The following is a 15,664-nucleotide window of genomic DNA, read 5'->3' as shown; positions in this document are numbered from 1 at the left end:
GTGGTATTTGTGGATGAGGCTCTTTATCTTCTCAGATGGTAAAGCTGCCCATTCCTTCTGGCAAAAAGCCTCCAGTTCCTGTAAACTCGTGGGCTGTCTTGCATGAACTGCACGTTTGAGATCTCCCCAGAGTGGCTCAATGATATTGAGGTCAAGAGACTTAGATGGCCACTCAGAACCTTCACTTTATTCTGCTGTAGCCAATGACAGGTCGACTTGGCCTTGTGTTTTGGATCATTGTCATGTTGGAATGGCCAAGTATGTCCCATGCGCAGCTTTCTGGCTGATGAATGCAAATGTTCCTCCAGTATTTTTTGATAACATACTGCGTTCATCTTGCAAATCAATTTTGATCACATTTCCTGTGCCTTTGTAGCTCACACATCCCCAAAACATCAGCGATCCACTTCCGTGTTTCACAGTAGAAATGGTTTACCTTTCATCATAGGCCTTGTTGATGTCTCTCAAAATGAAGTGTTTATGGTTAGGCCAAAAAGCTCAGTTTTGGTTTCATCATTCAAAATGCCTTTCTGCCAGAAGGTTTGAGGCTTGTCTCTGTGGTGTTTGGCATATTGTAAGTGGGATACTTTGTGGCATTTGTGTAGTAATGGCTTTCTTCTGGCGACTCAACCATGCAGCCCATCTTTCTTCAAGTGCCCCTTTATTGTGCATCTTGAAACAGCCACACCGCATGTTTTCAGAGAGTCCTGTATTTCACCTGAAGTTATTTGTGGGTTTTTCTTTGCATCCCGAACAATTTTCCTGGCAGTTGTGGCTGAAATTTTAGTTGGCCTACCTGACCGTGGTTTGGTTTCAACAGAACCCCTCATTTTCCACTTCTTGATTAGAGTTTGAACACTGCTGTTTGTCATTCTCAATTGCTTGGATATCTTTTTATGTCCTTTTTTCTGTTTTATACAGTTCAGCTACCTTTTTCCGTAGATCCTTTGACAATTCTTTTGCTTTCCCATGACTCAGAATCCAGAAACATCGGTGCAGCACTGGATGAAAGATGCGAGGGTCTGTCAGGAGTCCAGAAACTCATTGACCTGTTTTTATTTATATATATATATATATATATATATATATATATATATACTAATTACATGCAAACAGATCACAGGTGAGGATGGTTATCTTTATTAGCCATTCAAACCAATTTGTGTCACTAACCATGAGTGAAAGAAAAGTTTTTGTGTTATCATTCATATTCTCTGAAAAATGCCAATAAATCATAAATTCTGCCAGGGTATGTAAACTTATGAGCACAACTTTGTGTGTATGTGTGTGTGTATATATATTTATTGATAATGAAAAAAATAATGAACCACAAAGGATGTTATGCAACTATTGAGAAACTGAAGACATTCTTTAACATTATACTAATGGTTAATACTATAACTATGGTACTTACTTAAGTTGATAAAGACCTTAAGGGTCCGGGATTGTTATGTGTAAACTCAGAGAGTGATTCCTGAATAAGAAATTGATTAAATGATCATTATCGTAATAATATCTGGTGTAAAATATCTAAAATATGTGTACAAATCTATGCATACACACACATACGTTATAAATTATGTGCAAATTAAATATTGTATAATAAAACTTATACTAGTGACATAAAATATATATGTACCTATGCATAACCCAGAAAATCTCGTACATGTACATGCCCACACCCTATTGGGTAAAGAAAGTGAAGGGGGGAAAAAATGGTTGGGGGGGGGGGGGTGGCAGGAGGAAAGGCCAAATAGAATGTGAATGCACTGGGAAGTTGGGGGTGGGGGGAGGGGGGCAATGGGAGTGGAAGAGGGAAAATAGAAATTAGGAGAAAAGCTAGGCTTAATGTTGAATCAAATCAAACTGTTGACCTCTTATCTCATTAACCTCCCTGGCGGTTTTCCCGAGTGTGGCTCGGGGTTAAAATTCAGTACCATTAGCGGTAACCCCGAGCCACACTCGGGATCGCATTGCAGGATCCTGGGGCGGCGTTACTTACCTTGTCCCCGGGATCCTGCGATGTCCCCCGCAGTGTCCGAGGGCTGTGTCCTCCTCTGAAGCCTCTCCGTGCCAGGCTCCGTTCCCTGCGAGCGGCGCGACGCACGGGGGCGGAGCCTGGCGGCAAATTCAAAAAAATGTCAAAATCATAACACATACAGTACTGTAATCTTACAGATTACAGTAATGTATGAAATGATTTCATATCCCTTTTGTCCCCAGTGCTTTGGCCCATGCCCTGCATGCAGTTTTACATGATATACACTGTTCTTTCTGCCTGGAAACTGGAGATTGTCCATAGCAACCAAAAAGTGTCCCTTTACGTCAAAAGTGGCTTTAGACCAGCTAGAAAACAGCGATAGTAAATTAGAACACTTGCAGAATTGAGCGATAGTGAATTGTGGGGAAATTTATTTTATTACTATTTTTTTAAATTTTTTTAAATTATTTATTTTTATTTATTATATTATAATTTTATGTTTTTGTGTTTCAAACTTTATCATACCCGGGATATCTACTAGACTCTGGTTTGGACAGATTTAAGTGTGTTATTGTTAAGATTTACAGACCTACAATATAAAACGCCAAATTTCCATGCAAAATAATGGTACCGCTTTCAGCACCTAAAATCCGAAATAATCATACCGCCAGGGAGGTTAAGGCCTCCTTTACTAAAGGAAAATTTGTGCACTAAGTGCATTTGCTCTAGATCTAAGGGGAAGCTCTGCTGTTTTCTATCATCCAATCATGTACAAACAAAAAATGTTTTTTATTTTCCTTGCATGTGATTAAGTATTCTTTTCAAAGTGAATCCATTTACTAAGCTCTTGAGCAAGTGCACTTGCAGTGCACAGTCTATTTTTCTTTAGTAAATCAACCCCATTGTCTCCTTTTTTAAAGTATGCACCTTGTGAGTTTACTTAACGCTCCCAGCTATTTTTTTTGTTTTTTTCCATTCCTCATACCATCTCTGTAAGTCTTCAAGTGGGATGGTGTTTAGAGCCTGCGCAGTTTCTCTTTGGGCGTTAGCCACACTACCAAAATGGTGTCCTTTCACACCCTTCTTCATCTTTAGGAATATGAAAAAGTTGCAAGAAGCCAAGTCGGGCTGTAGGGTGCATGGGGAAGCAACATGATATGTTTTTCAGCCAAAGACTCTTTGACAGGCAAAGCACTGTCATAATGAAGTATCCAAGTTAAGCCGATCTCAGGATGCACACTAAAAACTCTTTGTCCCAAGAACTTCCAGCTTAAACCTTTGATTCACAGATTGACCAGTAGGTACAAATTCTTTAACAATTCCAAGAGAATAAAAAAAAAAAAATGACCATTGATTTGATTTGCTCATTTGAGCTTACTTGGGGGGTGAGGTGACGTGGGTGTGTGCCATTCTGAACTTTGTTTCTTCGTCTCGGGATTGTACTCGAACATCCAGGATTCATCTCCCGTGATTGTGCGACTCAAAAAAAACAATCGCCCTTCCCAAATGTGTCAGCAGGCCTTGGCAAATGTGTTGATGTTGTTCCTTCTGATCAGGTGACAAGTTCTTTGAAACAAGTTTTGCACACACTTTTCTCATGTTCAAATCCTGAGTCGCAATTTCATTAACAATTGACTTGGTAGTTCCTGTTTCCTCTGCAGTCATTCTGATACTGAGACGTTGGACATGGTTTAGAACAGACTTCACTGCATCCACATTCTGTTCCGTTTTTACTAAGAGGGGCGTACTGATTGTTATTCATCTTCAACGCCACCTCATCCATCCTCGAAGGCCTTGTGCCATTGGTACACTTGTGCAGATGATAGCACAACATCTCCATAAACTTTCCTCACCATTTCCAAAGTTTCTGATGAACTTTTACTCAATTTCAGTCAAAATGTTATTGCATTCTGCTGTTCCAAACTTGCTTGCATTTTTCTTAATACGAGGCACTTGAACAGGGTGTCACAAAAAGGAATGTCTCCACTCTGACAGGGCTGGAATGCAACTGATCAGTGTTCTAAAGTATACCTGGCACCCCAACCCCAAGTGACCTTGGCTAGCTTCTCCCTTCACATAGCCCTTCTTGAGCATAGGAATTTCATTCTCATTATATTCTGGACACGCCTCATACATAAATCTCTATAGCCAGCTTTGTTTTTTCAAAAAAGCTTCTTATGTGTACTTGGGGACCAGGCTAAGGATTTTTTTTTAAAACTACATTAACATACAATGTAACTTTCAAGCCTTGAGATTTTTTCCCCCTTTTTTTTAGAACAGACAGTGTGCACATCTGTTAATAACTTCTTTGTGCCTAAGGCTAAAACAAATGTTAATACCTGGACACAGTTTTGCAACTTTGAGGTGCTAGTAAAACCATACATATCCTCAGAACTACTTTATACATCCAGGTGGGCTTTAAGTTTGGTGGTAAATGATCATGAATATTTTCTGATTTTTGTTTTTTTTAAGAAAAACTGACCCAATAGTAATAGCAATAGTAAAAAAAAATCATAATTTTTTATATTTAGCTGCACATTTCTTGCTACTACCATAACCACCAAAATAACCTAAAATAAATTCCGCTGTTCTTGATGATCGCAGAGATGCCACATATGTGTATGTTAGTTGTTGCTTGTACCCATAGTACAGCCCAGAAACAGTGCGTGTTTTGCTTTTTTTTTTATCCTACCTAAAACATATTGACACTGATACCAATTTTAAAAATGTTTTTTGAAAAAAATCCTGCCCAAAATATACTGACCTTGACCTTTGACCCTTATTTGACCCCAACACTAACCCTGGCACTGACCTAGATCAAAAGTTAATCTAGGTATTCTTTCTTAATTTTTGTATTTTTACACACAATTGTTTTGTTTCTTTCTCCCTGCAAGGAGAGAGAGAAACAATGTATCTCTTCCTCCATTCAGAGAGAAAGAAAACACAGGGGTGAGCTGCACAGTGTTCGATCACTGTGATGGCCAATTAGAGGGTATCACAGCGATCAGGTGACGCAGAACCGGGGGTCTCAGGTCCCGATCATTAGTGCGGGACCAAGGGCTCCCAGCACAAAGACAGATACGCATATATCCGGCCCCACAAAAAAAAAGCCCAGTTCACTGAGACCGCATAATATACCTTAATGTCGGTAGGACGGGGGTTAAGATTTGCCAATTTGCCCCAGCCATCTCCCTAAAATGACATAGACTGTGAAAGCTAGCTAGGGCTTTTAAGCACGTAAAAAAGCAAGCAGCAATTTTATTTATTTATTTTTTTTAGTTATGCTATGTGAATGGGAACATAGAGCAAATATAAAGTAGGTATTTTTCCAATTTGGAAGCAAAAGTGCTGATATTTCTACCCCTCATGAAAGTGCTGGTGCAGTGGGTAGAGTCTATGGAAATGCTACACAGAGATGCTTCAACGAACGGTCCACACATAACTGATAGCAGAAGCACCCTCTCCTTTTAATTACACAGAAGAGCTAGCTAAACCTTTAACGATAGATAGATAGATAGATAGATAGATAGATAGATAGATAGATAGATAGATAGATACCGTAATCCCTATCTATTTTGATACATTCAGTAGCTGTACTATGAATGCTAGTGCTTGTGCCTATGCCTAAAATACCATTTGACTAGAAGCCATTAATTCATTCTTAGGTCCTGAAAAAAGATCATTTTTGCTTTTTGACTGTTTTGTGCTGTCACGCAGCTGTCTGTGTGCAAGTCACATCACTTACAAATCAAAGACTCAACTCCTTACTCGGTTCAGTATCACAATGCTGACTTGCACCTTCTTTCCTAATAATAAGATTCTAAAGCAGCAAAGTGTCTTCAAAAAGGCATCTAGTAGTCTTTGCTTAAGTATTGCCAGAGGGGGGTTTGTAGATGAAATCCTTTTTTTTAACAGCCAGAATAAAAATGTGTCAGCGGCAACTATCTATTGGGTGTGGGTTTAATATACAATGTTGATCCATCTGTAATTGATATCTTGTGAATCTGTAACATAAAATGGTGTGATTTTTCACATTGTTTTTGCCACATTTTACTAAAGCAGCTTTATAATTCAGTTCCAGGAACCGTCTCTTCATCCTGAAAACGGCACATCTCTCCTTGCCTGCAGATCAGGCTTTCAGGCAGAGATGACAGCCACAGCTGCCCAAAAGTGCCTGAAGAATGATAAGGTGGATGAAGCCCAAGCTCTGGCCAGGAGCTGTGCTGGAAGACCAGATTTCAAGCCTTGTGACGGACTATCCATCTGTGCCACCCACAGTCATGGCAAGTGCTTTAGACTCCATTGGTGCTGTCACTTGGGCTGGTGCCACTGTAAGTCAATATTACTATATTTCTTAATTTCATAATTCAAAACTGTGACATTTAACGTATACTGTATAAATATATGGGATGTGGACTATACAATTCATAGTATTGTGCTTTTTATAATTTAACAAACTTTGGTTGCTCTACTGTATATGCTGTTAGTAATAGGCTTCAGTAAGGATGCATGAATGACTGTATTCAGTGAATACTATTCAGTGCAAATTTTTATTTATGTTATTATTATTATCATTATCTGTAATAACGTGATATTAAATTCCCACTATTAAAGCTTAATTAAACAGGCACACCAGAATTTTCCGCAGCCCACTTGGCCAACTTTAGCAGATTTTTAAGCACCCAATATAGGGTACACATCCCTTTTGTGTTACTGTACCGCTGGTCCTCCTTCCCAGAGTCATTGCCAATCAAAGCAGTGGAGGATTTTGCTTGTGGCGATTGGTGGCTCTCGATGGATTTGAACTTGCACGCTGTCTACTGGGCTGGCACACTGGTTTGTAGTTTTCAGAGGGAGTTTGCTGCACAGGGTGACATCATTGCTGCTTTAAAACCTGGTGAGTGTGCATTTTCATCCCATGACAGCTTGTGCCTATGGATGTACTGTATGGCTTAACGTATATTTAATTATTGACTTTTGGTTCATATAAACTTTTTAATGTACAGTGTATATCAGTTTGCACACAATGTCAAAATAACCGCTTTTACTCAATCCCATCCTAAAGGGAAGCCCTGTACATTTCAGGTTCTCAAACAATCAGTACAGGCGATATTCAGTTTGGGTTAAAATGGGTCTTGTAATTGTTGTGTATAGAGCAAAATGACTACCATTAGACGTATTCCCATAAAACATAATATATTGCTGGTAGTTATAGTTATGACTAGCTACAGTATGCTTGTTTGTAGAACTGGTTTTAACAAACGAGAATAGAGAATTAGTTCTTATATTCACAGTTGAAACCCAAAGATCAGCCACAACTTTCAACTATTATCTGATATTTAGGATTCTACTTCCACACTAACTCAGTTTCTGCTACTTTAGGGGTTAATGACTTCTTGTTTCACACATGTCTGAGTTGTATGGAATCCAAGTGAACTAAAGCACCCCACAGCTCAAGTTCAGGAGCCACCATGAGTGCAAGATAAAAAGGGCAATACAAGATATTTTCCTGCCTCGGCTGATAATGTCACTGAAAATATTATATGTAACAAAAAAATAGTTCTTACAGTGTGTAGGCTGTCTCGTCTAATTGTAAAGGTTTATCCTCACTCAAAGAAGTGCATGGAAGTTCTGGAAACAAAACAACATTTGTTTGATATGTAGCCCAAAACAATGAAAATTGTACTGCTTGAATCCCCCCACCCCCCAAATCTATGACATTCGGATCAACATGTGAATAGACTGGTGGTAGACAGACAGAATCGGCTTGTCAGGTTCCAGCAGACGTTAAAAAAATGGCCACCAGAGAAACTGACTCCCTGTTGCGTGAATGTGAATGAGATGGATAAAAGGTGGCTTCAGCTCCTGTTTGCCACCTGTAAAGAACTTCTCAGATGGGTTTCGCCCTTTTTGGGGCCTAATTGTAGAGGAAATATCAAATATTCAGCATAGACTGCTAGTGATTTTATAGCATCATAAGCAATAATTATAAAAACAAATGACACATCATAGACATTTAGCACTATAGCTCTGCCCCCTCTTCGCTCACCGGATTGCTGAGCTGTGGAGGGGGTAAGCGCGGCCGGCTCAGGCTCTCAGTGGCTCTCAGTGGCTCGCTGAGAGCCTGAGCCGGGTGGCGGTCTAGGTGTGCGGGCAGGCGGATCCCGACTCCATTGTTCCATGGGAGAAGTACAGCCAAATAAGCTTTGACTGTACTTCTTTACGTTTGGGTGATATGTGGAGAATGTAATTGGTTACATGACCTTCTACTTTTGTACACTCTTATTAACCACTTCAATACCGGGCCAATTCTGACACTTTGCTCCTACATGTAAAAATCATCATTTTTTTGCTAGAAAATTACATAGAACCCACAAACATTATATATGTTTTTTTAGCAAAGACCCTAGAGAATACAATGGCGGTTGTTGCACGTTGCAAGTTACGCCGAGTAAATAGATACCTAACATGTCACGCTTCAAAATTGCACACGCTCGTGGAATGGCGCCAATGTTCGGTACTTAAAAATCCCCATAGGCGACGCTTGAAATTTTTTTACTGGTTACATGTTTTGAGTTACAGAGGAGGTCTAGGGCCAAAATTATTGCTCTCGCTCCAGCATTCGCGGCGATACCTCGCATGTATGGTTTGAACACCGTTTTCATATGTGGGCGTTTTTTTTTATTGTTAATTATATTTTATTTTTTTTATTTTGACACTTTTTTGAAAAGAAAAAAAAAAGATCACTTTTATTCCTATTACAAGGAATGTAAACATCCCTTGTAATAGCAATATGACATGTCAGGTGCTCTTAATAGTGAGATATGGGGTCAATAAGACCCCATATCTCACCACTAGGCTGGGAAGCCTGAAATAAAAAAAAAAATAAAACGATTGCCGCTTCCCAGCCGAAGTGGCGCCGTTTTTTTGAATGGAGAGGCCGGGCGTGACGTCATAACATCGCGCCCGGCCTCCGATGATCATAGAGACTCCGGGGACCATCTGGTCTGCCGGAAATCTCTATGATCTACATCCGGCGCCGGCGGATCCACTCTCCGCCTCACCGATCGTAACGGTGAGTCGGAGCAAGCACCGGAGGGCGGCGGGAGGGGGGGGAGTCCCCTCTCGCCTCCCATAGGAACGATCAAGCGGCGGAACGGCCGCTATGATCGTTCCTGTGGTGTAGAGATTCGCCGGCTGAAACCGGCAATATCTGAATGATGTCTGTAACTACAGGCATCATTCAGATATACCCGCCCAAAGCTCAGGACGTCATATGACGTCCGTGGGCTGGAAGTGGGACTTTATGTGGCACAGTCTATGCATTTAGTGCTAGGCATGCACATTCCATGTTAATTAACTAAAATGTAAAAAAGCCTACAGATATACAGATTTACTTGGATAGCTATGGTCACATTTGGCAATGATCACATGTCTGTAAGAACCTATGCACATTGGTGTCAAAATACACATATCTAAGTGTGTTTGGAGCTTATTTCTAAACACTTCGGGAAGCATGACATACCTTGCTATGCCTGGATTCACACCTAGATGTTCAGCTGCATCTAGGTGCTTTCCGCTGGTTTTACATAAACAAGAATTTTGTGAATCTCAGGATTGTTTAGTCTGGTGTTCTGTAGCTAAATACATATAAACGTGCATAAATGCAAGTAGATGTAGATGCAGGAGGAATGGATCTGGGAAGTATAAATTAAGTTAAACGATTTCTCCTACATAAACCAGGACGCCCATGTGCACAAGGCCTTAAATCTCATCTAAACAGACATCCTCTAACCAACCTCCGTTAGGCAGCAGTTGTTTTTTTCCACAAGATAAGCCAAGCAGCTCCTATGTATTCATACTCCCCTAGTTCATTCTACACAGGCCAAACATGGATGTTTGCAGAACAATCTTTTGTAGTAAGGATCATTTGGTGGTTGGGCTGTGCATGCATTGCCAGCCTTCATCTAAAGTCTGTAGGCAGCTTTAGTGTTCTGTAAATGATAAGAGTGACTTCTAGAAATCTTATGTGGCATAGAAATATTACCATATGTAAACCACTGATATCGACTTCCTGTTAATGAGAACACGTTTTGATGTTGATATAAAAAAATGTGTTATTTAATTAAAATGTTTGCTACATAGGAAACTGAAAATGAGTGATAATAGTTTGGTATCTTGGCAAAAATAACTATATAAACTCCTGAGAATGACTAAGAGTTGGACATACGCCACCTGATTCAAATATTTAATTGCTGTGATCAAGCAATCTTTGGGTCATGTGGGACTTCCTTGGAGCTTGATAACAGGTGCTCCCAACTGTTGGCAGCGCTCATTATCGCATTTATACATGAAGACTGATTGTGTGAAAACGAACTTCAATTTTCCAAGGGTATTCAAAGTGAACAGGAATTTGCTTTTCACATTATTGTATACCTAAAGGGAATATTCACACAATTGTGTGAATATTCTCAACTTTTTATGTACATCAGCCACAATATTTCACCATGCATGTGCAACAAATACCAGTCAGAGAGAAGGTGGTTGTAGCAGTTCTATCTAAGATAGGGAGATATCTAACTGCTTTTCATTTTTGGTAAAACCTGTGCTCACAAGTACAGTACACTGTTTATAAGCAAACCATTTTCAGCGTGAATGGTAACAATCACACAATGCATGGGTGAACATCTCAGCAGTAACAAACATTTACAAGCATTAGAGGCGCTTGACACTGGTCACAGAATTTCACTCCTACACATTGGAAGATCTCTGCGATAGTTCAACAGTTATTCCCTTTTGTCTATAGAAAAAAGGATCTGTCCCTTCCCTTGGCATTTGTTTAGTTTTCACATGAGCTAACCAATAAAATTTATTCCTAAGAATGGGAGATATTAGAATCCATTTCATTCCTTTCTTTTCTACATTTTCTAAAGGCACCAAATTGGCATTTGAGAGGGAAGAGGGGCTCACAGGGGGGGTCGCGGTAAGAAATGTTCCTGAAAGAACTGAAAAATATATGCATAAATCCTATTGTTTGAATCATGTCTATTTTATATGGTATTACTATTGAGTATAGCTATATTACATTTGTGACAGGACAAAATTACGAGGCGTGTATGCTAGAAGTCTGGCTAATAAAATGGAAGAACTGTAGCTGCTAATGTACGAGGAGGATTTATACTCGGTGGGAATTTCAGAAACTTGGTTTTACAGCTAACATTTATTGGCTGGCAACTATTCCGGGGCATTCCCTATATTGTAGAGATAGGGAGGGTAGGAAAGGGGGAGGAATATGCCTGTATATCAAGAAGTGAACTTGAGGTATGACTTCACTAATAGAGCTAGGGAGGAGGTGGAATCCTTGTGGGTGGAGCTCCAAAGGGAGGAAAATAATAGGAAAGTAATAGTGGGCATATCTTACAGGCTCCCTAACCTGAGGGAAGAGGGGGAGGCAGAACCTCCTATCACAGACTGGAATGGTGGCAAGGCTGGGAAATTTTATTATAATGGGGTATTTTAATTATCCATATTTAGACTGGGCAGAAGGAACCACTCATTTGTATAAGGTTTGCCATTTCTTAAATGTCTTGCAGGATAATTTCACGGGTCAGTTGGTGAATGCACCAACAAGAGAACGCAGTACTAGACCTACTGATTACAAACAATACGGAACTGATCTCGGATGTGGAAATACGGAGAAACTCGGGAAACAGCGACCACAGGTCAATTAATTTCAGTATAAATCACAGAAATAAGATGCACAAGGGCAATACAAGGACACTGAATTTCAAAAAAGCCAACTTCCCTAAACTGCGCTTTTTGCTAGATGATATTGAATGGGATGAAATAATAAAAACAAAGAACACAGAGGAAAAATGGTAGTGCTTTAAGAGCATACTAAATAAAGGTATTGGTCAGTGCATTCCAACAGGAAATAAGTTTAAAAGAGCTAAAATGAATCCTGGGTGGATAAACTCTAATGTAAAAATGCATATGAAAGCAAAAGAAAAATAAAAGGCTGAGGGGTCATTGTCAGCATTTCAACAATACAAAGAACGCAATAAGAAACGTAAGAGAGCAATTAGGGCAGCTAATCTAGCCCACGAAAGGCACATAGCGGAGGAGAGTAAAGAAAACCACAAGAAATTATTTTAAATACATAAACAGTAAGAAAGTGAGGCCAGAACATATTGGCCCCATAAAGGATGATGAAGGGAATTTGGTTACAAAAGACAGAGAAGGCAAAGGTTTTAAATGCGTTATTCTCCTCACTTTTCACAAAAGAAATGGTGGTGGTGGGGGTGGGGGGGGGGGGGGGGGGGATATAGCAACCAAGACTGTAATGTTACTAAGATGTCACAGAATACACCCTCACCTAACAGAAGATAATATCAGAAATAGACTTGAAAAACTTAACATAAATAAATCACTAGGACCAGGTGGCTTACACCTGAAGGTCCTTAAGGAACTCAGCCAGGTAAACGCTAGACCGCTGTTCCTAATTTTTATGGACAGTTTACTGACTGGAATGGTGCCAGCTGATTGGAGAAAAGCCAACGTGGTACTAATATTTAAAAAGGGCATGGACCGAAGGGTAAGTACCTGGATTATAAACTGGCTACAGGGGCGGGTCCAAAGGGTGGTGATAAATAGCGAGTACTCTGAATCTTTGGAATGGTCAGTGGGGTCCCCTAAGGATCTGTCCTGGGACCTATTCTGTTTAATTCATTCATAAAAGATAAATAGGATGGGTTAAACAGCTTAATCACAATATTTACGGATGATACAAAGTTAAGCAGGGCAATAACTTCACAGCAGGATGTGGAAACCTTATAAGAAGACCTAAATAAAATAATGGGTTGGGCAACTACATGGCAAATGAGGTTTAGTGTTGAAAAATGTAAAGTAATCCATTTGGGTGCTAAAAATATGAACGCAAGTTACTCGCTAGGGGGAGAACCTCTGGGGGAATATAGGATGGAAAGGGACCTGGAGGTCCTAGTAGATGCCAGGCTCAGTAGTTGCATTCAATGCCAAGCTGCTGCAAGCAAAGCCAGCAGAATATTGGCATGCATTAAAAAGGGAATCCACTCCTGGGATAAAACAATAATTCTCCCACTCTACAAGACTATGGTATGGCCACATCTTGAGTATGTCGTCCAGTTCTGGGCACCAGTCCTCAGGAGGGATGTGCTGGAACTGGAGAGAATCCAGAGAAGGGCAACACAGCTAATAAAGGGACTAGAGGATCTCCGCTATGGAGAAAGACTGCAAGCCTTGAACTTTATTCTCTCTGGACAGAAGACGCTTGAGAGGGAATATGATAGCAATGTACAAATATATTGTACCGGTGACCCTAGCATAGGGAAAAAACTTTACAGTGAAAGAGAATTTAAAAAGACACACGGCCATTAACTGAAATTGGAAAAGAAGCGGTTTAACCTTTTAAAGGAGAAGTCTAGCCAAAGCTTGTTTGGCTGGGCTTCTCCTATGCATCACAGGAGTGCAGTTCGTTTTGCACTCCTGTGACCCGTTTTCAGCAGAGAGCAGACTGAAGTCGGTCCAGGCACTGCATTATCCCGACAATTGACTGACACCCGTCTCAGCCTCTTAGCGAGCTGCTGAGAGCCTGAGATAGCCTGCTCCACCCCCTTCACAGCTCAGCGCTCCAATGAGCATGGAGGGAGATGAGCAGAGAGCTGTGACTGACAGTCTACAGCTCTCTGCTCACGGAGCTCTGAAAACCGAGCGATTGGCAGTGTTCAGTTGCTCGGTTTTCAGTGTGCAGGCTGCCTTTATTGTGCAGACTATAATGCATGTTGCACATTGTATATTCACATTTTTCCAGTGGCATCTCAATGCATATTCATGGTGTAAGCAAACACACCAACAAAGAGAATGTAAATATTTTACACCCCAATACAAGAGGTAGCAAGAGGTATTTAAGAAAATGCTCAAAGTTAGAAAAATTATTTTCCCTGCACTAACATCCCACAACATGCTCACATACATCCTATAAGCTGCATTTAGTAGAACTACTCAATAAGGCACTACCACTAACTACTCCATACAGCCACTTGTATACATTTTAAAGTTGTTGTGTGCTGCAGTGGTAAAATAGGTTCATATCCAGTGTTTATGCGCATTGGTAACCTGTTCAAATGGAGGGGGCTGCCTTAATATACTGCACTTTAACTCACAAATGGCCTGCCTTAACACAACGCACCTTAGTATACACATGGGCTGGTTTCATACAATGAAACGCATGTTAATGCAACACACTGGATATATTTAAAAGGGGGGCTAAGAGCTAAATAAAGCGAAGAAAGTGTTTTTTTTTTTTTGCATTGCACATATAGATTCATATGTAATATACGCGTCGATAATAACATTGCACGATTTTGCTGCATATCTGTATTTTCTGCAACTCAGTGACTATCATAAATGTGTGTTTCTATGTATATTAGTGTTCAATTATGGACACCAAAGTATATGGACTTGCTATACATAAGATGATTGCAGTGGGGGCTCCCAGATATTTTGTAGTGATCAGGCATCCCACGTTACATATGGCTGCTTAGTGCTGACTGACAGGCTTGCCATATGTGCCTAGTTCTCAGAACAACTAGAGTACTCCGGCAACATTCCCAGAATTAATTGGCAGAACTGCCTTTAAGAAGGGGAAAGGGTTAAATTGGGACAATGTGTGCACAGCCAGAATTACAGAGCTAAAGGCGTAACTGTGGATAGTAGTTTAAGTAAAAGGCTAGGAAACCTGGCATACCAACAAAAAGCAGAGCATACAAGTCTTACATTTACAAATAACAGTTTTATTTTTATTTTAACAGAATTTTATGTATTTAATAAATTTTTTTAATTTGTTCGATGTGTGTGTATATGTGAAAATATATATATATATATATATATATATACATACACATACACACTATATTACCAAAAGTATTGGGCCACCTGCCTTTACTCTAGGGCTGAAACAACTAATCGATTAATCGACAACTAATCGATTATGAAATTAATCGATTACTATTTTCATAATCGATTAATCGGCCTATAACATAATGGGGTTAAAAAAAAACTAAAATGAGCTCTTTATAGTACAAATAGAGCAAATAATCTCTACTGTAAATAAATTAAATAAATACATTTAGTTGGTCTACCTGACCGTGGTTTGGTTTCAACAGAACCCCTCATTTTCCACTTCTTGATTAGAGTTTGAACACTGCTGATTGGCATTCTCAATTCCTTGGATATCTTTTTATATCTCTTTCCTGTTTTTTTTTACAGTTCAACTACCTTTTCCCGCAGATCCTTTGACAATTCGATTTTGACCCCACTAACAATTAGAAAATTGAACGAACGTTCTTAAAATGACATTTTTTGTCATTTGTCGGGGAAGACATTGTTTGTTTTTTTAAAATAAAAAATAGATCTCTGAGTCTGATGATATTTACCAGATTCACCCTTTAATAGTATATACAGTATATCTCCTCTAATAGTATATACAGTATATCTCCTCTAATAGTATATACACAGTATACCTCCTCTAATAGTATATACACAGTATACCTCCTCTAATAGTATATACAGTATATCTCCTCTAATAGTATATACACAGTATACCTCCTCTAATAGTATATACAGTATATCTCCTCTAATAGTATA

The 15,664-nt window shown here is 39.6% G+C and overlaps 1 protein-coding gene across 1 annotated transcript in view; it reads left to right on the top strand.

Moving 5' to 3' along the window:
- LG06H3orf70 (linkage group 06 C3orf70 homolog) overlaps nucleotides 1–15,664 on the top strand; it is a 211,404-nt gene that overhangs the window by 44,737 nt on the left and 151,003 nt on the right. Inside the window, exon 2 of the mRNA XM_073633435.1 lies at nucleotides 6,057–6,312. Coding sequence (XP_073489536.1) covers nucleotides 6,129–6,312 — 184 coding nt within the window. The 5' untranslated portion in view covers nucleotides 6,057–6,128. The remainder of the gene's footprint in view (nucleotides 1–6,056; nucleotides 6,313–15,664) is intronic.

The sequence above is a fragment of the Aquarana catesbeiana genome, linkage group LG06 (genome assembly GCF_042186555.1).
Source record: "Aquarana catesbeiana isolate 2022-GZ linkage group LG06, ASM4218655v1, whole genome shotgun sequence".
NCBI classification, from domain to species: Eukaryota; Metazoa; Chordata; class Amphibia; order Anura; family Ranidae; genus Aquarana; species Aquarana catesbeiana.
Note: the sequence above shows the minus strand (reverse complement) of the source record. Positions and strands in the feature narration are given on the sequence as shown.